The 20589-nt window shown below is 44.4% G+C and overlaps 2 protein-coding genes across 2 annotated transcripts in view; one reads left to right on the forward strand and one right to left on the reverse strand.

The window, feature by feature from the left end:
• pus10 (pseudouridine synthase 10) overlaps positions 1-751 on the forward strand; it is a 10442-nt gene extending 9691 nt beyond the window's left edge. The window contains exon 18 of the mRNA XM_079277977.1: positions 1-751. This exon is cut by the window's left edge and continues 1656 nt beyond it. The gene's annotated coding sequence lies outside the window, so the exon portion shown is untranslated.
• Positions 752-2769: 2018 nt separating this feature from the next.
• On the reverse strand, positions 2770-20275 carry akt3b (v-akt murine thymoma viral oncogene homolog 3b). Its single transcript, XM_079279216.1, has 14 exons — positions 20001-20275; positions 14432-14886; positions 9966-10091; positions 9752-9863; positions 8949-9093; positions 8682-8813; positions 8309-8374; positions 8027-8095; positions 7105-7227; positions 6866-6994; positions 5903-6117; positions 4774-4861; positions 3521-3623; positions 2770-3298 (listed from the first exon to the last, which is right to left on the reverse strand). Exons 2-14 carry the CDS (start codon positions 14475-14477, stop codon positions 3213-3215), a joined length of 1440 nt encoding a protein of 479 aa, XP_079135342.1. The 5' UTR covers positions 14478-14886; positions 20001-20275; the 3' UTR covers positions 2770-3212.
• Between the last annotated feature and the right edge of the window lie 314 nt (positions 20276-20589).

Below are 20589 nucleotides of genomic sequence, written 5' to 3' on the forward strand. Positions count from 1 at the left end.
AGAGGTGAAACAGAAGTGACGGTGCAGACTCCACAGGTACAGTCCTCACAAAGTCACGAGTCCATCATGTTTGGGGACCGAGTCGAGTCGGTGCATCGACCCGAGAAAAAATGAAAACTTCAACGGAAGGGTCCAGGCTTCGACAGTCTTTAATTTTTTTTTACTCCTTTATAAATGTTTTTCGTTTGTTGTATTTTTTTCAGTCACTATTCTCATCAGCAAGCTGGAAGTACAGTCACACAAGAAAATTAAAAAAACATGTTTATGTCTGTCAAGATGTCACGAAATGACCCAAAAAGAAAAGAAGGCATTGCATATTTACATCAAGAAGTTTGGGGCGACTCGACTTTTCTTCTGGCAGTCCTCACAGTCTTCATACATGAGTGTCTCACGGCTCAGTTTTCTCGTGATCTGTGACATGATTAGTGATGTATTGAAACCCTCAGTTCAGGTTTAAAAACGTGTGTAAATAAATCTCATAATACTGACAGGACAGAAGCCCTGCATCTGGAGCTGGAAGCCTCGTTTCTGTTAGTGTGATAAAGTAAATGTTTCTTCGCTCGGATCTGTCGTGTATCAACAGTCTTGGTGTATCTGCGTGTGAATATGAAGGAATGTGTGTGTGTGTGTGTGTGTGTGTGTGTGTGTGCGCCGTCAGGGTTCCCACACAAGTCTGCATAAATTTCACGAGACTTTCGATATGTTCGATACGTTTCCTTCCTCTCATCACGTGTGCGCATGAACTTCAAGAAAACAATGATTTGCCCCCCCCCCCCAAAAAAAAGACCTGGAAGTTGTTCCGCCGAAGTCTTCGGATGTGTTGCAGGAACCCTGAAGAGTGTCGACTGAGAACAGCAGATTAAAGTGGGCAGAATTCTCCACAAACAAAGTCCATTTGGCGTGTTTTTGGTGAAAGTGTTGATCTGTTGAAACGTCACATGTATTTCGTTTTTATCTACAGTGAGTTCATCATGTTGGGATGTCTGAAGGTTTTCTCTGGGCCCAGTAGAGGGCAGGACTCACTCAGTAGTCTGGTCTAAAGGCTCCCGGGTCCATCATTTCAGACCTGTGGGGACCGAATCCAACAGGCAACTTAGTTTCCTCCAAAATGCAGCAACACTGCGCAACAGGACCTGGACTGACCCGATGAGACTAAATATACTTAGAACACGACCCCACTGGGGTCCAGGGTCAGGTCTCCAACACCAGGAGCCGAAGTGGATCCATCAAGACCTCTATCCAGTCTGGTCTGGTCATATATAGTATTTACTTCTGTTCCTGTTTTGAGGAAACCCTACGATCTTTCCAAATTCACAAACACTTAAACTGAAGCAAGTTTCATTTCTGTTCACTTCGGTGTTCGAGTGACGACGAGAGCGGAAGAGCTGCCTCCCCCGGTCCTCGTTCACGAGTTCAAAACATATCTGAATAAATGTATTCTAGGATTATGGAACAGCAGCCTCGTGTTGTTGTTGGTTCGCCTTTCTGAGGCTATCGCACGGTTGAATTCTCCGGTGTTAATTGATCAGCTTTTAGAGGAGTTGGTTTGATGTATTTTTCTTAGCTTTTGACAGAGCCAGGCTAGCTGTTTCCCCCTGCTGTCAGTCTTTTCTGCTAAGCTAAGCTAATCACCTCCAGGCTCCAGCACCGAGCAGACGACAGAGAGGTATAAACCTATTCACCCCCCCAAAAAAAACGTCAAACTCCTCCTGCAACACATTATCCAGCCAACGAACTCACTCAAGAGTCCAGAAATATCACGTCAACTAGCAGGTCTTCAGTAGCAGGAACGACAGATGCACACATGCAACAAGAGGACAGAGGGGGAACACTTCCTGTTCACATCTTCACCCCAACACTGAAACGTCCAGAACACATCCGTAGTAGAGCTCAATGTCTGCGTGCTCCTGAAGGAGTCACTGCGGATAACCACGTTTTCAGACGGACAACTGAACGCCTCTCTGTGTGTACTGGCTTTGACTTATAAACACACACATCTGTAGTTTCAGTGAGTGTTAAAGAAAACACCAAATTAGGTTTTGTTTGGAGCAAACTGATGACTTCAGTCTGATCAGTGTAAATGTGTATGTGTGTATGTATATGTGCGTGTGTGCTATGACAGTATAAAGTTGACCCCCATGTCCCACATACATACATTACATACATTAAGCCACATGTCCCTGTGTAAACACCCATTCCACTAGTCCTACAGCTACGATGAGGAAACAAAGAGCAGAGGTGAGGAAGAGGAGGAGGAGGAGGAGGAGGAGGAGGAGGAGGAGGAGCGGTGAGAAAGCAGAGAAAGGCCTCGTTCTCTTTGCCGGCTGTGGAAAGCTGGAGCGGTTAGCTGAGTTTGAACGCGGTTGTGCTCTGTGGCGCCTGAGTGAACTGTGCAGTTTCTGGCAGTTTAGTGTTTTCCTGTTTCAAAATAAAACAATAAAAAAGGGCAAAACTTAGAAGTGAAGTGCAAGAGAGAAAAAGAAAAGAAAAAACATGGGTTGAAAAAATGACTGAGACTGCAACGATGAGAGGAATGATACAGACTCGTCCTTCTTCCTTCTTCCTGTAGACAGTGACCTCGTTGCCATGGGATTGGGGGAATGTGCGGCGATGGCAAATGTATGAGAAAGAAAAATGTTTTTTTTTGTAGTTTTTTTTCTGAGTGAACCACGAGCCATGCACTTATTCTCAACTAAGAATGACTCACAACCCCCCCCCCCCCCCCCCCCCCGCCCAGAAAAAACCCAAACCAAAACACCCTGTCGGTATGATACGAAACATCTGCACACGTAAGGCAACATTTTTGGTTTTTTGTTCCCTAAAACGGCTCTTCCAAACCAAGTGCAAAAAGTCAAAAAAAAGAAGAAACAAAAAATAAGGGCAGAAACAAAAAAATGAACGCAACCCGGGTCGACAACTTAATACTGACGGAAAAAATAAATAACAAAAACATTGCCTTCTGCAGTAAATAGCGGTGAAAATGTAGGAGACTTATTTTTTAGTGTGGGGAGACCGGCTGGAGTCTATTCCCACTGTGCAAAAACCTCTTTTAAAGTCCCTAAAAAGACTTCTCCCCGTCTGTGAGGAGGCAGAGAAGGAGAAAAAGAGGGGAGACTGGTATTTTTTTTGTTTCGTTTTTCCTAAAATGGCTACGTGTTTTCCTCAGAATGGCCACGAATGGGGACGATACTTGCTGGCTGGGCCCGGAGCGCTCACTCCCGCCCGCTGGCTGAGTAGGAGAACTGTGGGAAATGAGGCCTTCGCTCGTTGTCCGCCGCGTCCATCCCGTCCTCGTCATCTGCAGAGAGACGGAGAACATCAAACATCAAACATTGAACCAGCTTAAACACGTACGTCGGGTGATTTTAGCCTCGTCCATCTAGCTCGATTACAGTCGAGGTCCTTGAAGATGAAGCATCACGACTTCCCCTGATTTTTATCTATTGCCACCTGCTCGGCAGTAAAACAACACAGATCCGCGTCCTGATGCGTCCGATATCGGTTCACGCGGCGAGCTTACATTTCTCCGGCGGAGTGATGGTGATGGTCTGTGCTGTGAACTCCTCGTCGAAGTAGCGCGTGTCCGTTTCCGAGCTGACCTGGGGCTGGAAAGGCGGGACCAGCTGGAACGAGACAGGAAGCAGAAGGTGTCAAGTGTGAGTGACGTGACGTGCGATCGCTGAGCGGGTTGTGTACGTGTCCATTCAATGATGGGAGGTTTTTGTTCTTTAATAAACGCAGAGACGTTACTGTTACTGCTGCGGTTACATCGGTTTCTACTTGTTCAGGCACCTCTGTGTTATTTGGTGCCAGTGATGGAAAGTAAATTTACTCAAGTATTGTGTTTTAAAAAAGGTACGATGAGCAGGATTTGATTATTTTTGTCTGTACATTGTTGTTGTTTTTTAGGGAAAACAAGGTATAAGTACAATTTGAAGGTACTTCTACTTTACTTGAGTATTTCTATTTTATACCACTTTAAACTTTTACTCCACTTTATTTGAGACTTATCGTTACTTTGCAGAATCAGATAAATACAAATGATCAACAATTAATTATGAATTATTATTTTACAATATATACATTTGGTAAATGAGCTCCACCAGTTATAATATAAAAATAATATAACACATATTCTGATATGAGCCATTCTGCATAATGACTTATTTTACTTTTGGGAAAAGTATATTTTGATGCCGATACTTTTGCTTCAGTAAATATTTGAATGTAGGAGTTTTACTTGTAATAGAGTATGTCTACAGTGTTGTATTGTTACTTGTACTTTAGTAAAAGGTCCGAGTACTCCACTGTTCAGTGCCAAGTCAGAGATCTTGGACTTTTAACTGGGATTCATAATCATAACTAAAAGAAACCGTATGCGACTCAATAAGGTGCAACGTGTAATAAATCTGTGTGAAAGCAGTGAACGACACATTATGTTCTAAATATTTAATGTAAACATGCGGCAAAGAACGAAGGCCTCGACCGACACATTCGTGAGACGCTCAGAGTCGAGTGTGTGTGTGTGTGTGTGTGTGTGTGTGTGTGTGTGTGTGTGTGTGAGAAGAGGACCTGGTGTTGTTTGCACTGCTTTATGTTGCTGAAATGAGGTAATTTTGTTCTTTTGTGTTCTATTTTGGACTCAACACATCCCAGCCGGGCTTCTTTTGTAAAAAAAAAAGAAAGAAAATGAGGTAACCCTGATACCAGAATATCTCAGGTACGCTGTTTGAATAAATGGATGACGTCTCAGCAGCTAACGCCTGCTCTCACCTTCTTGTCGTAGACGTCCTGCCAGTCGACTGCGTTAAAGAAACTGTGTCGCATGATCTCCTTAGCGTCATCCGGTCCGCCGCCCAGCCTGTCAGAAAAGAGAAGAAGAAGACGACGTCGAAAGTCAGACATCAAAACGCTGCTCTTACAAAGTCTCCATCAATGGACCCAGAATATCCACCTGCTACGGATCCCAGAATAACTCGACGGGGTGAACGGCTTCGCTCTGTGAAGCTGCAGTAGCCTCTTTTCACCGGCTTCTTCACTTGAGACAGAACAACGCCTCCGGGACAATCAGGAGGGGGATATAACAGCAGCCACCAGCCTACTCTGTCTAACAGGCAGTTGTTCGCTGGATACCAGTTCTCACTAAAGGAGGTTCAGGTCTTCACGTGTTTAAACAGTGAAATGAATCGGTGTAGTCTGCGACGTAAAGGACAAACTGTCCTGTGACTAAGACCCAGGATCCTGGACAGTGAAAGGGCCACAGATGGTGGCGGATCTCCGAAACTTCTTTTCTTCCAGCGACACCGTTTCTGTTCATATTTGCGTACGAGTACATGTGTGGAGAGTATTTTCAATCTGAGCAGGATGGATCATATATCCAATCAGGCGTGGGAACGACTCGGGATCCCCCAGGAGCTGGAGTCAGTAGCTGGAGAGGAGGGGATCGATTATTCACACCCAGAAACCCAGCCGACGGTGAAAAGATGGATGCATGTCTGAAACCGGTCCTGAACCTGACGGACTAGGTGTAGTTTTCACTCCAGTGCTGCGATTGTTTTACTCTGTATGTGAAGCAAATCAAATTACACCTTCAGCTGCATCATTATCCACGGGAGCTGGTTATAAAGGTGATATTGCCTTGAAATTCATCTCATGTACTCGGCAATCTCATTTCTTCCTTTATTGCATCTCCATTTACTCCGGAAGGGTAGTAGAAATAGGTTTCCTTCGACCAGAAATATGCATATATGGTTGAGCAGCTATTCTTGATTCATTTTGGGTTATTTTAGGCGGCTCAAATCTTTCACACTCAAGGCATTACGCAGCTCTTTATTGTGAAAGCCTGGCGACGGTGTGTTCGTCTCCACATCATTTATGTGTGTGTGTGTGTGTGTGTGTGTACCGTTTGTTGGGGTCCTTGATGAGCAGCCCTGACAGCAACGACTTGGCGTCGGCCGACAGGGTTCGCGGGAACTTGATCTCCTCCATGAGGATGAGCTCGAACAGCTTCTCGTGGTCCTGGTTGTAGAACGGCAGGCGGCCGCACATCATCTCGTACGTCACCACGCCCAAACCCCACCAGTCCACCGCCCGCCCGTAGTCGTTGTCCTCCAGCACCTGATGACGCACAATATGATTTAACCGCGGTGTTATCGGTATTTATATATCATCTACGATTAAGAACTGGGCTCTAAATATGGAGTTAGTCCGCTTCTCTACCGTCTACTCAGTGTTCAGACTGAAGAGGTTTAAACTGTGATTTTTCAGGCCATAGCATGTTCATCAATATATTCCAATATTCACTTGACACTGAAACAGGAAGCTATTCCTATTTTAATCTGGATCTTTGTCTCTTTTTGCCCTGAACGTTGTCAGTGTGGTTGAACCGTTGTACAGAACAAACCTTTCACACTAAATATGTGTAAAGACTCTGTACAGCCTAAAAGCATGAAAGACCATTTAAGGATATAGAGCAGTCTTCTCAGACATCCGACGTATTTTAATTCATCGTGTATTTCTGCCCTTGACATATCCGCTTTCACATCCTCCTAATGGGAAAATAACTTTCAGAACCTCCACAAAGAGCCACATTAGAAGAAGTGAAACGAGCGACTGACATTCTACTTTGCTGTGAGGAAAGCGTTGAGCTGCCATTAGAGGAACAACATGTTCGGGTACTTCCACCAGCTGAGCCCCGGCGGTTTGCCGCTTGGTGACAAAACAACACACAGTCTCATCATACGGGAGAAAAACAGACGACCGCTCAGTTTTTAAGCCTGAAACGAGAACTTTTCTTTTCTGCACTGCGTGTTCCATCAAGTCTGAAACCCAAATGATCGTATTTTTAACTGGTGTGACCTCTGACCTCAGGAGCCAGGTACTCTGGTGTTCCACAGAAGGTCTTCATGGTGGCAGTGTCGGTGATGCCTTCTTTGCAGAGGCCAAAGTCTGTGATCTTGATGTGTCCGTCTTTGTCCAACATGAGGTTCTCCAGCTGATGAAGAGGACGAGGGGAATTAAAGACGCGTGCACTGTGCGGGTGGGTCTCTGCACGTTTCCACAGGTTTGACTGATAACTGTCAACCCAGACCAGGTGCAGCTTACCTTCAGATCCCGATAGACGATCTTGGCAGAATGTAGGTAGTCCAGAGCGGAGACGATCTCGGCGCCGTAGAAACGAGTGCGGTCCTCCGAAAATACTCTTTCTCTTGACAAATGGAAAAACAGCTGCAGAGAAAAAGGAAAACAAGTTCAAACACCACAGTGTTTACACTCTGTTGTATTCAGCCGGGTCGTCCGGTGAACGACCAGGAACCAAGACCAGGATCACCGAAGGGGAACCCAGGAGATCGTTAAAGACGACTTAAAGCACCTCACGCTGAAGTGTGTGTGTGTGTGTGTGTGTGTGTGTGTGTGTGTGAGCAAAGGAATTCACTTTTGCATTATATCAGAAATGAATAATTGTCTGCAGGATTCTTTAGGTAAAAAAAGTAAAACACAGTGAAAAATATATATATTTAGAGAGACTGAATATATATATTTGTTTAACCATTGATTCAAAATGTTTTTGAGAATTGAAACGGAATCACAAAACATAACACCGCTAAACACAATTGTATGAATGTTACTCCACTCTTTGAAAAAAGCTTTTTGCAATGTTCCTTTAATGCACTGTTCATGCTTGTGTTGTGTTCGTTCTCTAAACTAAGCAACACTGTTGTTGCAACACTGATTTAAGAACAGCTTGTCAGACATTAATTAAGTGTCTCAGACCTGAATAAATCCATATTACATATTCATATATTTTGCATCTCTTTGGTGGCATTAATGCCTTGGAATGTATAAATTGATACACGTCACCAACAAACAGACACTCCCAGTCCTACAATGAGAGCAGTGCAGCTCTTTGAATCCCACCGTCATCGTTCTTCAACAACTCTTGAAATAACTTCCATGTTGGAATAAGACGGAACATCTGCCAGCATCAAACCCATTTTCTTTTGAGGGAGAGTCCTTGATGTCTCACCTCTCCTCCGTTGACGTACTCCATTACAAAGCACAGCCGATCCTTCGTCTGGAACGAGTACTTCAGAGACTGCAACACAATATATTCACGTTCTTTAAACTGGGCAGAGCCCAGCGGTTTGTTTTAAACACATTTAGGAACAGAAGCTCTGTGGTCTGCATTCAGCGCATCCTTCCTTCTTTAAACAACATTCATCAAAGGAGGCTGACGGGCCACTGCGTCTCTACATGTTTATTTATTCCAACACAATCATTTGCATGCAATCTACCTGCTGGTACTCACAGTTAGGAATGGATGCCGAGTGTTTTTTAATACCCTACTTTCTGTGAGCGTGTGAGCGACTTCATCCTGTGATGGAAAAAAAGGGACGAAGGAGATGGTGGTTAGTCGGGAGACAAAAGGTCGAGGATGTAATTGTCAGGGAGGCGTGTGAACACCACGCCAACGCCAGTATCAAACCGACCTGCATCTGATCTTTCTAAACACGGACACCGTAGAGTCCGAGACCAACAGTCACGTGCCAAATATTTGACACTGAAGCTGATGCTTGTATTTGTAATTATTTCTTTACACATACATGACTGTATCTTTTTAAAGTAACCAAAAAAACATGCGTTACAGACGACAAAATAACAATAACGTGATAAAAAGGGACCTTGGCGATGATGACTTCCTTCTTGAGGATCTTCATGGCGTAGTAGGTGCCACTGGCCTTCTCCCTCACCAGAATGACTTTCCCAAAAGTGCCTTTGCCCAGAAGCTTCAGATAGTCAAAGTCATTCATTGTCTGCACAAAGAAACAAGAGGGGATGGCGTGAAGAAAGCTGCTTCTCCACCATTCTAACGCACTCACTTCATCTTTTTCAAAACAGGCTTGAGGAGCGGGAGCGTCGTCGCGTCTCCGCTCGGCTCACGCCGTCACCTTTCGTTTGTAGTGGCCGATGGAGGTGTCCATCTCCTCCTCGTTGACGTTCTCGATCTGGGAGGTGGGGCTGCTGAGGATGCCCTCCTCCTCCTGTTTGGCCAGAGACTCGGCTACCATCTGGATGGCCTCGGCCCACTCGTCCCTGCAGGTCACAATGACAGGAAACAAGTCCTGATCTATACATCTATACATCTACACATATTGTGCTGTGGAACGAGAACCCTTCAAAACATGGCGTCCAGACATTTAAACGAGGCGTGTTGTACGAGCTAAAACCAAAACATACAGACGCAATGTCCATTAGCGTAAAGTCTCCACAGCTGTCATCCTCTGGATTATATTCTCCAGACATTGCACAAAGATTCTCTGTTCTTCATACTGTCAATTCTATGAAGTCTTCAATCTGCACAAAACTACAACGCTCTCATTTCAAACACAGATATATTGACTGATTGCAGTACTTGCTTTTATCTTTTATGTTTATTGTTATTCACCAAAACACAAGAAGGCTCATTTCTTTGTATGTGTGAAGCTAAGATTATTAAATGGGTTTTGGGTGACGACGTCATTTACAGATTATTGTATATTTAGAATCCTTTGACTCTTAAAATAGTAATGATCGACGGGTGGAGATTTTTCCTTCATCATTATCTCAGAAATAACAGAAGCCAGTAGTTTCCCAGATATTTTAAGATGTTTCTTTAATCAGCTAGATCGCCTTATTTCTCCCCGTGTTAAATTTAGCCAGAAAAAACAACAACAACAGACAGTTGGGGAGGAGAAGGAGACCGACGGCTCACCTCTCATCAGGAGTGTCGACGTGAAACGTCCTCTCGATGACCGTGGTCCACTGCAGACAGCGGATGATGAAGGTGTTTGGCTTGGGCCGCTCCGTCTTCATCAGCTGACATTCTGGAAGTCGCACACAGAGAGATCGATGTTCAGGCGCTGCGGACATATTTCTTCGTCAGCGTATGAAATATGCGGCCGAGTTCCTCTGCTCGCGTGTCTTACTTGCTACGGAGAAGTTGTTGAGCGGGTAGGCCAGGTCAGAGTCCTGCGGTTTGTCCTTGTAGCCGATGAAAGAGCCGTCCGTCTTCAGCAGAAAGTAGCGCGGTCGCCAGTTCTTGATGTACTCGCCTGCGGGGGGGAAGAGAGAAGGTGACACCAACAGGTTACATCCTGCTGCACTCACATGTGTTTACAGCTGGAAGCAGCAGTCACTTTGATTCTGTGATGACTGTGGAGGAAACGTGGCTCTGTAATGTTGGTGTTCGCCTGACGATGCCACTGAGCTTATTATTCATGTTCGCTGTTTTCTGTCTTCATAGAGGGTGTTGTTCCCTCAAGAATCAGCTGTGACGGATCAAGTTTTTACCTCAACGTTAGGGGTGTAACGGTACGCGTATTCGTATTGAACCGTTCGGTACGAGGCTCACGGTTCGGTACGCATGACGAACCGAATACGTTTGAGTAAAAAAAAAACTTTTTTAAACCTTTATTTAACCAGGTCGTCCCATTGAGATTAAAAATCTCTTTTGCAAGATGTAAGTAACAATACTACATAACATTAAGGAGCAGTTTTAGTTTTTTATGCTGATGTGTTGCTAAGAAGACACCCCAGAAGATGAGTCACTCAGGTATAGTTCCATCATTGTTCAAAGTCAAAGAATAACTTCATGATGTTAGTTGTAATGAATAAATATATTTAAAAATCAAGTACATTTATCTGGCATTTATAGTTTTCTACTGTACCGAAACGTACCGAACCGTGGCTCCACTGTATCGTACCGAACTGAACCGTGAGTTTTGTGAACCGTTACACCCCTACTCAACGTGTATGGTGTTTTACTTTATGCAACAAGACATGAGCGAATTAATCACGATTTTAAAAAAAAGCGATCGCAAAGACCCGTTGTTTCAGCAGCAAAGACGTACAGTACATACGAGAAACAGATAGAAATGGGTGCAGTTTATTTGGAAAATAATCTTCATGTCCAGGCCAAACTTCCAGAGAAAACAAATGTTTAACAAGGGAAGTGAGAGCAGGTGAGCAGGAGAAATGGAGCATAATGTACTAAATGAACATCATGCTGCAGTGAAGAAGACTTGAAACTAGAGATTGAGACATAAACTCATGTTTACTGAGGTAATAAATCAAGAGAAGTAGAGTCATTTTCTCATAGACTTCTATACAACCAGAGGAGTCGCCCCCTGGTGGACACTGGAGAGAATGCACATATTAAGACACTTCAGCACTGGCTTCATTCGGCAGGCCTGGTTCACACATATGGACTCAAAAGCTGTGAGAGCGTTATGCTGCTATTCATTTTGAATGAATACCATGAATGGCTAAAAAACAACTGTCCAGTCAGAGCGGAGTGTGTGAATTACACGATCAATGCAACACACCCGCAGAGCTACAGATTCACGAGATCACAGAAGTCGGGCCGATACCGACTCGGAGAGCTGGATCGGTGACAATGTGGCCGATGTGTTGAATTAATTTGTGTACACGTGATTACAGGTGCGTGAACTCCATCATGTGTATGGCTCAACAGTAAAAAATCTTCCTTCCCGATACAATAAACGTGCGTATCCGATACCGAGTACCGATCCATTAGCAGTGTGTTAAAAACAAAACAAAAAGTTATATTCTTTTATATACATTTACAGTTTAAATCGATTCCCCGCTGTGTTTCGTCCCGCCCAACATCCTGTTCAACAGGAAGTGCGTCACATTAAAGAGCTCTATCGTGACCCCGAACTCAACATTCAGTGAATCACAGTTACTGAGGCTCATTTAGTTGAAACAGATCCATCAGTTTGTGAATAGAAAGAAACTGAAACCCGTTGAACAGCTGACTCTCCACCAACATAAACTCTGCGATCAAGAACAATAATGCTGCTCCACATGCAACGTTTATGACGGCTTTTGTTTCCAGTTTACAAACCGCCCTGAACTGTGTGTGAACTGTGCGTTTTGAACTTAAACGGCCCACAGAGCCGTTTGGGGCCCTTTTCTCCGGGAGGGCCGCTAGGACTGAATTATAAGAGCACACAGAGGTGCAATAAACAAAACAGGGACTTGTGGGGGCCCGGAGAGAAAGGAACCAGAGTGTTAGGTCATCCTCTGTAAGCTCATAGTGCCACAGAGAAACTTCCCCCTGCCTGGCAGCCACACACACACACACACACAAAATCACTGTGGGAAATAACACCAGCCAAGTGCAGCTCAGACTGGGCTGCAGCCCTGCAAAACCAGCCGGCTCTGCTCGCCGTCTGGCAGGTAAACAACCATTGTTTGGAGGGGCTGCTCTTCAAACCGAGCAGGGTGGTTTAGGCCACGTTCACACTGAGCTGTAATAAAAACACATCTTTTATCGGACCGAGGACGGCCGGTGTTTCCAACAACCAGAGAAACGGGGGTTTTCCAGCGTGGACCAGGTTTTCCTCTAACACAGTGAGCCGGGCCGGGTCCCGTTCCCCTCTAACTCGCTCTGCGATTGCTCCTTTTGAATGCCAACACAGCCAATCACGAAAGGGAGGTGGTGTTGTTTCCGTTTTCAGATGACTTCTAAATTATAAAACAGTGATTTCATTGAACTGAAGGGTTGGTAATCGTCTTCGAAAACATTTTTTGATACTTGGTCGCAGGACGGTAATAAGTCATTTCATTCGGCCAGTTTCCTGTTTTTGCATTTCAGTGTGAACATAAACTCTTTCAATTCCACACTCCGTGTGTTCACATTCCAAGTCACTATCAGTGCTTTTGTCCCAGAATGCAATGCACAAAAGAAATGGAAAAAGTTTCAATTAAAAAATATATTCAATCTTTAAAATATTGTAAAATATTTTGCTTTCATAACATGTTTGTTTCATTTTCAATACACACATGTCCATCCAAGCAAATCTTAGATCATTTAATGTCAATATAAAATGTTTATTTACTGTAAAATCAGGCCTACGGGATCCTTCTGTGTGGAAGACAATGTTTTAGCATGTGAATGCATTATTCTGGTGCATGTTTTATTTTATTAAAGCTGCTGTGGGTACCTTGAAAAAGGTCTAAAGAACAGGACGCCTGTTAACCCTCCACAGCCTGAGTAGTTTATTGATTGTTGCTGCATTTTTACGCCAACTGACGTCTGGAAAATCTCACATTGGTGTGATATTTTTCCTTCAGATGTAAAAATCTTACTGAAAGTTTGAAGATCTGTAGAAATGAAAAAGTAAAGTTTAACATGTAAAACACACTATGAAGAATTAATAGGTATTTTGGACCCGTCTAAAATAATAAAAGCTGCCGGTAGTTGTTTTTCATGAATCAAACCATATATTTAAAGAGTCCTGCAACACAACGGTCTCGGGTTCGATTCCCTCATCAGCTGAAACGCGACACACATCCCCCGTCAGGTTTGCAATAAATCAGCTTCCTCTGTGTAAGAGCTGCAGAAAGGAGAAGTGACTTCCAGGAGCTGGTTAGCATCGTTTGTATCTGTCGACTAATGTCGGCCGTGTTCACGCTCCCGCTCTAAACCCGTGACTGTCCACACGGAGAGTTTAAATACACGGGGATGCATCGGCCACCCTCACCCACACGATGCATCACTGTGTTGACATGATGAGTCGATGTGTTCAGATTGGTTGCCTCTCACTCGTCTTTCATGTGTTTGGGCTTCGGTCTGGAGTATTTGGGCTCTGATTTCATGACATTGTATCGAGTGAACGATTCATTTAAAAAAATAAAAAGAATACGGTAGTTAGTTGCAGCTCAGTCTCGGCCAGCGGACTATTTTTTCTCGTTGCCTTTCCTGCTCAAGAGGACGTTCTGCTGCCAGTTCTCCACAAAGACAGACAATTCTTCATTATCGTATCGTGACAACCAAGCATCCTAATTGTAGACGTTCACTTCAGTGCATAAATAGGCAGTGGGCTAACACTGTGGGCACATATCAGACTTCCATAGTTGGCTTAGAACATTCTATGAGAATATTTTGGTTTCTAATATAATCCAATAACTTTTCTTACTTTCTGTCTTTGCTTGTATCATTTCTTGGCTCGTATGTGTGTTTGTGTACTCACAAGAACAATTTAACTGAAGCATCCATCGGGCTGTTCACAGCACTCCTCCGTCATTATTGGTTCAATGATACGAGATGTTTACGTGAATATTTACCACATAGATTCAGAATACACCAAAAGAAAGAAGCCACTTCATGGATAAGGACGGCGTTATTCTACAAATTATATGAAAAGATGAAACCCAACAACGTGTTAATGTCTGAGGATGTCCTAACCGGCCTACACTGGTTCCCTTTGAAGATCTAAATCTAGAAAAGGAACCAATTCACAAATATTCAGTTCCGTTTCTTGAGGGGGAAATAGTGCATTTGTAGGGGACGATTATTTAGTGGCGGATTAATACGATTATTTAAAGTCGGGGTTCGGTTAAAGATGAACACGTGACAGCTCCTCACCTCTTTTCTGGACCCAGCCTTCCTTGATGACGTTCTGGTCGCTCATGGTGGCTTCTCCTCGTCACCAGTTCTCCCAGTCCGCCCAGTGTGGTGACGGCGAAGGGATGCTTGTTGTTCGGCTCAGTCAGCCTTCCGTCTGACCTCCGCTTGACCTCCGACCTACAACCTACCTGCGCCTCCTCTCACCTGACCTCAGATCTGTTCTGTTGTTCCCCCACAATGTCTCTCTATCCTTCTCTCTCTCTTTCCCAGTCACTTTCTCTTCCCTCCTCTCGCCCTGCCGACCCAACCCGACTTTCTCCTCACCTCTTTTTTGAGTGTTTTTCACTCCCCTCTTTCTGTCCCTCCCTCCTTCCCTCTCTTACTCTGTTTCTTTTCCTCACTCCCTCGCCCTCTCAAACTTCTTCTTCTTCTTCTTCTTCTTCTGTATTCAGGCGCTCCAGCGGTGAGTCAGCCTGGAAGGAAACAGAGAGCAGAGAAAGGAGAGAGGGGGTCAGTAGATAGTGTCCTTCACACAGCAAACACAGCAGGCCGCCACTTATTGTTCAGAGCCTTAGACACACTTCCTGTCTCCTTACATCCTTGCTCCTTGCCTCCTCACACTTTCTCCTTCCTCTGTCCCCTGCTTTTCTTTCCTTCCTTGTCTCTATCAGTATTTCCCTAACTCCTCTTGTCCCTCCTTCCCTCTTTATCTCACGCCCTATTTTTCCTACCTTTCACTCTCCTCCTCTTCCCCTTCCTCTGTTTCCTCCCATCTCCTTCCTTCCATCGACCCTTTCCTAACTACTACTACTCCAACTTTTTCACCTCTTCTCCATCCTTACATCCTTTGTTCCCTTCCGTCCTTAACAACTCCTCTCCCTCCCTCTTGCCTCCCCCTTTGCTTCATTCTCTCATCAGTCCTTCACTAACTCTCTTTTACCTCCTCATCCCTTGTTCACTCTTTCCTCAAAGAATTGATGAAGCTCCCTCCCGCAATATCTTCCTTTCTTCACAGGCCCCTACTTTACTTCCCTTACCTGCCTCTCTCCTTCTCTAATTCCTTGCCTCCTCACATGATTCACCCCCTAACATCGCCTCCTCCCCTTCCTTTGTTTCTTCCTTTCTTCTACTTCCTCCTCCTTCCTTCCCCAACCTTTTCTCCTCTTCCCTCCGTCCTTCACTGGGCCTCACTTTTCTTCCCTCCCTTCCTACCTCCTTACACTTCCTCCTTCTCACTCTTTTCTTCTTCATCTGTTCTTCCTCATTTCCTTGCCTCCTCACATCATTGTCACCCTCCTCTTTCCCATCCTCGGTTCCCTCGTTTCTCCTTTATTCCTTCCCTGACTACTCCAAACGTTTCCCCCTCCTCTTCATTCCTTCCTTCCCCTCCACACTAACTCCTCTCACTCCCTCTTGCCTCCCTTCTCTCATCACTCCTTTACAAACTACTTTTACCTCAACTTTTGTTGAACTCTTCTTCTCGTTCCTTCCTTCTTTCTCACCCTCCATCCACAACAACGTATCATTCCGCATGGCTTCTCCTTCCTCATAAGTATGGTCCCTCCCTCCCTCCCTCCTTTTCCACTCTTCCTCACTAACTCCTTCTCTCAATCCTTTTATTTGAAAACAAAAACACCAACACTTGCTGGTTTCAGCCTCTTGAATGAGACGATTTGCTGCTTTTCTTTTTCATATATACGATAATAAATCTAATATTTTGGGCTTCAATCAAACCAATCAAGTGATTCATCACTTTGGGCTTGTTGTGAAAGCTGTTTTTCACTTCTTGTTTTGCATTTAATAAACCAAACAACTAATCGATCAATTGAGAAATTGAGCTTGAGTGATTTTATGATGTACATTATGTATATATATATTATGTACATATTGTCCTGTCGCCCAGCTCTATCACAGCCATATTTAATGTATTAGTGTTGACCATCACCCAAGCACAGACACAACAGCACAACGGTTGCACGGACCTGGACAAATGTGCAACATGACATTGTTTCCTCCAGCGACATGTTATATTTCCTACATGCAAACACACACACACACACACACACACACGCAAACACACACACAAACACACACACACACACACACACACTTGCAGCCCATGCACGAGCATTCAACAGCCCTCTTTCACAGCAGCTGTTGATCCACGAGCTCTCCTAAAACCCCATCGAGATGGCACACAGGTCAGTTCTTAAAGGTCACATCTTTCAACCAAATGGCTCCTGAATTTGCATACAGACTCCGGTGCTGCTTGATAGAGAGCAACTATTGCTTCACACCTGATCCCCGCCTTTACTGTGAAGTAGCAGCAGGAATGTGATGTACATATATATCCAACTTATCGCCTCTTCAACACTTGTCTACATCTAGTCGGGAGTTTTAATGTAGGCCTGGGACCCGAGTCTGGGAACCGCTGTCTCAAAAATGGACAATGCATTTCCACTTTGACTTCACACTACTGAACTCATGCTGCAGACACTGACCGTCGATTAGCTGCAGACCAAAAGCACTGAAAGGTTTGTAGCTGAAACGTAACCGGGGACTATTTTACAGGAACAGTAACGGAGGTATATGAGCTGTGGGTTGTGTACCAAAGCAACAAGATGATTCACCAACTAATAACTAGAAGTAGTTCCTCGTATATGTAGTAATGTATATTCCTTTGGTACGCGTGACACTAAATATTTATACACCAATGTACATTATATCACAAAAATGTATCACGCTGCAGGCAGAGGCAAAATATAAACAATAAAGATAATCAATACGAAAGTAAAAAGACAATTTCTGGGGTTTTTTGGGACGTTTTCCTACTTTGTACTTTAACAGCTGCACAACAATTTCCCTTTAGATAAATAAAGTTTTATTTCATCTTCAGTGAATCTTTCTGTTACTTTAGAAGTCTTAAATTGAACTATTTCCTTCTGGTGTTTTTTTCCTAATTGACGGCTGTCTGAAACTGAAATGATTACACATGCACAGTACATGTTGCGATAAAGGTGAAAAAATCACCTAAACTACAGCTTAACTGTCCTTAAAACTCTCTCTAATACAGTGGGCAATGTGGCTCAAATCAGTATCACATTCATTTTCATACTCGACTTTCAATATTGATATACATCACAATATGCCAAATGTGTGCAAAGAGGTTCAAAACAATGAAATATCTTCTACTGTTATGCATTTCATGAAACGCTTAATATGTGAAAACCAAAAGCTTAAATTCGGTCAGCTTTTACGTCGAGCTTTTCAGAATTATCAACACATCTGTGAGCGATAACGTGTTAAGATCAAGTTGTCACGATACGATTCTGCTAAAAGCCAACAATCACGATTATATCATCGCCACGCCCTGCTTCATGATGAAGTGTTTTTTAACCGTTGTAACGCATATATATTCCTTACATATGCCACTTTGAAAAACCTGTGTTTTACAGACGCTGTATAAAATGCCTTGCCTCTATGACGGTAAGAGATCAATGTTTTATCTCTCAGCGTATTCATTACAACCTGTTCTTACTGTTAATACTACTAATACTGTACGAATCCAGCATATCCACATCTACCCCTTACTGTCTGTTATATTTATTATTATTACCATTAGACATTCCGTGTGCACATTACAATGCACTTTACTGCCGTTTTGCACTTCTGGTTGGACGCTAAACTGCATTTGGTTGTTTCATTACTTTACTACTCTGTGCAATGACGATAACGTTGAATCTACTGTAATCACAGAATGGTTTATATCCTGTTACCGATCATGGGAAAACCTTTATGTCCCACTACAACGAGCATTTTACAAGAAATGTAATAATAAAACATGTTTTTTTAACAACAAAGTCCGGGTCAAACTGCCACCCCACAGCATTCATCCATCTCCTCGAGGTTAGCCTTTCATCTACAATTTACTTCATTTGGGAGTAATAATCACATTTCCAACAATGACTAATGAATCATTATTTGGCATTTGGAGAGGAGGACACTGAAGAAACTATTATCCATACTGGATAACCCGGAGCACCCTCTCCACCACCTACTGCAGGCACAGACTGATCCAGCTCCGCTGTCACAAGGACCGATACAGGAGATCATTCCTGCCCTCTGCAATAAGACTTTATAATAAATCACCTCTGGCCAAATCAATCACAAGACTATGACACCGCTACTCTGTTGTTTGTTTGGTTAATTCTTGAAACTACTGTTTAGTTAATGTTATTCTATTTCATTGTATATATTGTGCACTTTTATATCTAATATTTTTTACTCTGTTATTTTATTTACCTGTATCGTAATGCTGCTGTTGCGAACAAATTTCCACTTGCGGGATTAATAAAGTATCCATCCATTCATCCATCCACCCATCCATCTGTCTACCTACCTAGTTATCCATCCATGTATGTATCTATCTCGGCAACAAGCTACAAAGCTACTGAAGACGTTGTGTTCCATGCTCCTTCACTCGCACAGCGAGACACCATCAAAGGAAAGATCCGAGAGGCTGGGAAACAAAACGCGAGCCCTCCAATGACAACAAAAACAATGGCTGACAGGAGCAGCAGCCGTTGTTTATTTCAGAAGCCGGTTCGGAGCTGCGGCCCTTTCGGCTCCACAAACAAAACAAACACTGAAACAACAGCTTTTGTTTTCAAGGGCGTGTGTGTGGTGTCATTATCTTAGTTACATAACAACATCCGCTTCAGCGTGCTCCGGTATATGCAATGTATATATAAATAAATGTCTGGAAGTGACTCTTTCGTTCCGACTAGTCGCTGTTAGCAGTGATAAAAAAAAATTAATAAACCGGCTCCCGGTATGAAAGGGTTTTATAAGCCTGTGATGGCCTGTGAAGGCTCGGGAGGATGGAGGATGAGAACTAGCCAGATGATGCTACCGCTAATGTTAGCCTGCTAGCTGCCTGGCTGGGATTGGCTTAGCTTAGCTTGGCTAACTGACGGAGGAGCCGTGGTGTTATTTTAATGTCTGTAATGAAACAACTCCGGGGGATTTATCGGGTTATTTGAAGGGGTGGGAGACCGGTGGTGGTGGAGGGAGGGAGGGTGAAGAGGAGAGAGGTGGGGAGGTTTTGAGGGGGGGGGGGGGGAGGTTTTGAGGGGGGGGTCGTTCATCACGGAGATGGGCCGAGGCCAGACAGACGGTACCGTTACAGTAACAGTAACGGTGTAACGGACGGTACCGTTACCATTGTGGCGGAGGAGGGAGGGGGGTGAGGAGGACAGTAATGGTACCGGTACCGGTACTACCGTTACTATTACTGGCCCTCCTCTCATCCTCTTCGGCAGCAGCATCCCCGGCGTCCCAGACTGGCTAATGACGAAGCAGCGGCAGCTCGCTAAAGGCAGCAAGCTCGCTAGCTAGCATGCTAACCTCCGCTCCCACCCGCCACGGGCTCGACACAAACCCCCCCCCCCCCCCCCCCCCCCCGCCGCCGCCCCCCTCAAAAAAAAAACGACGACCCCCCCAACCCCCGCTTCCTCCCTCCCTATTCCTCTCAATAGTCCAACAAACAACAACAACGCTATAGCATATATCACAATAATGATTTCACCTGGTAGTCGAAGAATGACACGGATGCCCCCCTCCTCCTCTCCTCCTCTATGGGCACTGGAGGAGCATCCAATGGAGGAACGTGCCTCAGTGGTGACAACAGCAGAACAGCGATGGATCCATAGCCGCTGATGAAGTCCAGACACCGTGGAAGCGGTAAAAAAAGAGGAGGGTTCTTTTCGTGTGTGTGTGCGTGTGTGTGTCCCCAGACAGACAAGAGACTGCGGCGGCAGACAGACACACGGACAGACAGACAGACCCGCTCGGCTCCTGCTCCCTCCGCAGCTTCCGCCAGGAAACCTCGCTCGGCTCTCCGAAGTCGGCACGTTACGTCACGTTCAGCCAGATCTGACTGGGAAGGACTCCTGGTGCGTTCAGGGGCAGTCGGAAACATGGTTGGTTCGTGCAGCCACTGCTCCCGGCTTAAACCTGATGGGGAAATGTGTTTCGGGATGAGGGAGCTTTGGCAGGTGGTGGAAGAAGTATTTAGATCCTTTACTTTAAGTAAAAGTACTAATACCGCACGCTGGAAATACTCCACTAAAAGTATAAGTCCTGTTTTCCACACTTTACTTAAGTGAGAGAGTGTA

This window comes from Melanostigma gelatinosum (genome assembly GCF_949748355.1).
Source record: "Melanostigma gelatinosum genome assembly, chromosome: 11".
In the NCBI taxonomy this organism is placed as follows: Eukaryota; Metazoa; Chordata; class Actinopteri; order Perciformes; family Zoarcidae; genus Melanostigma; species Melanostigma gelatinosum.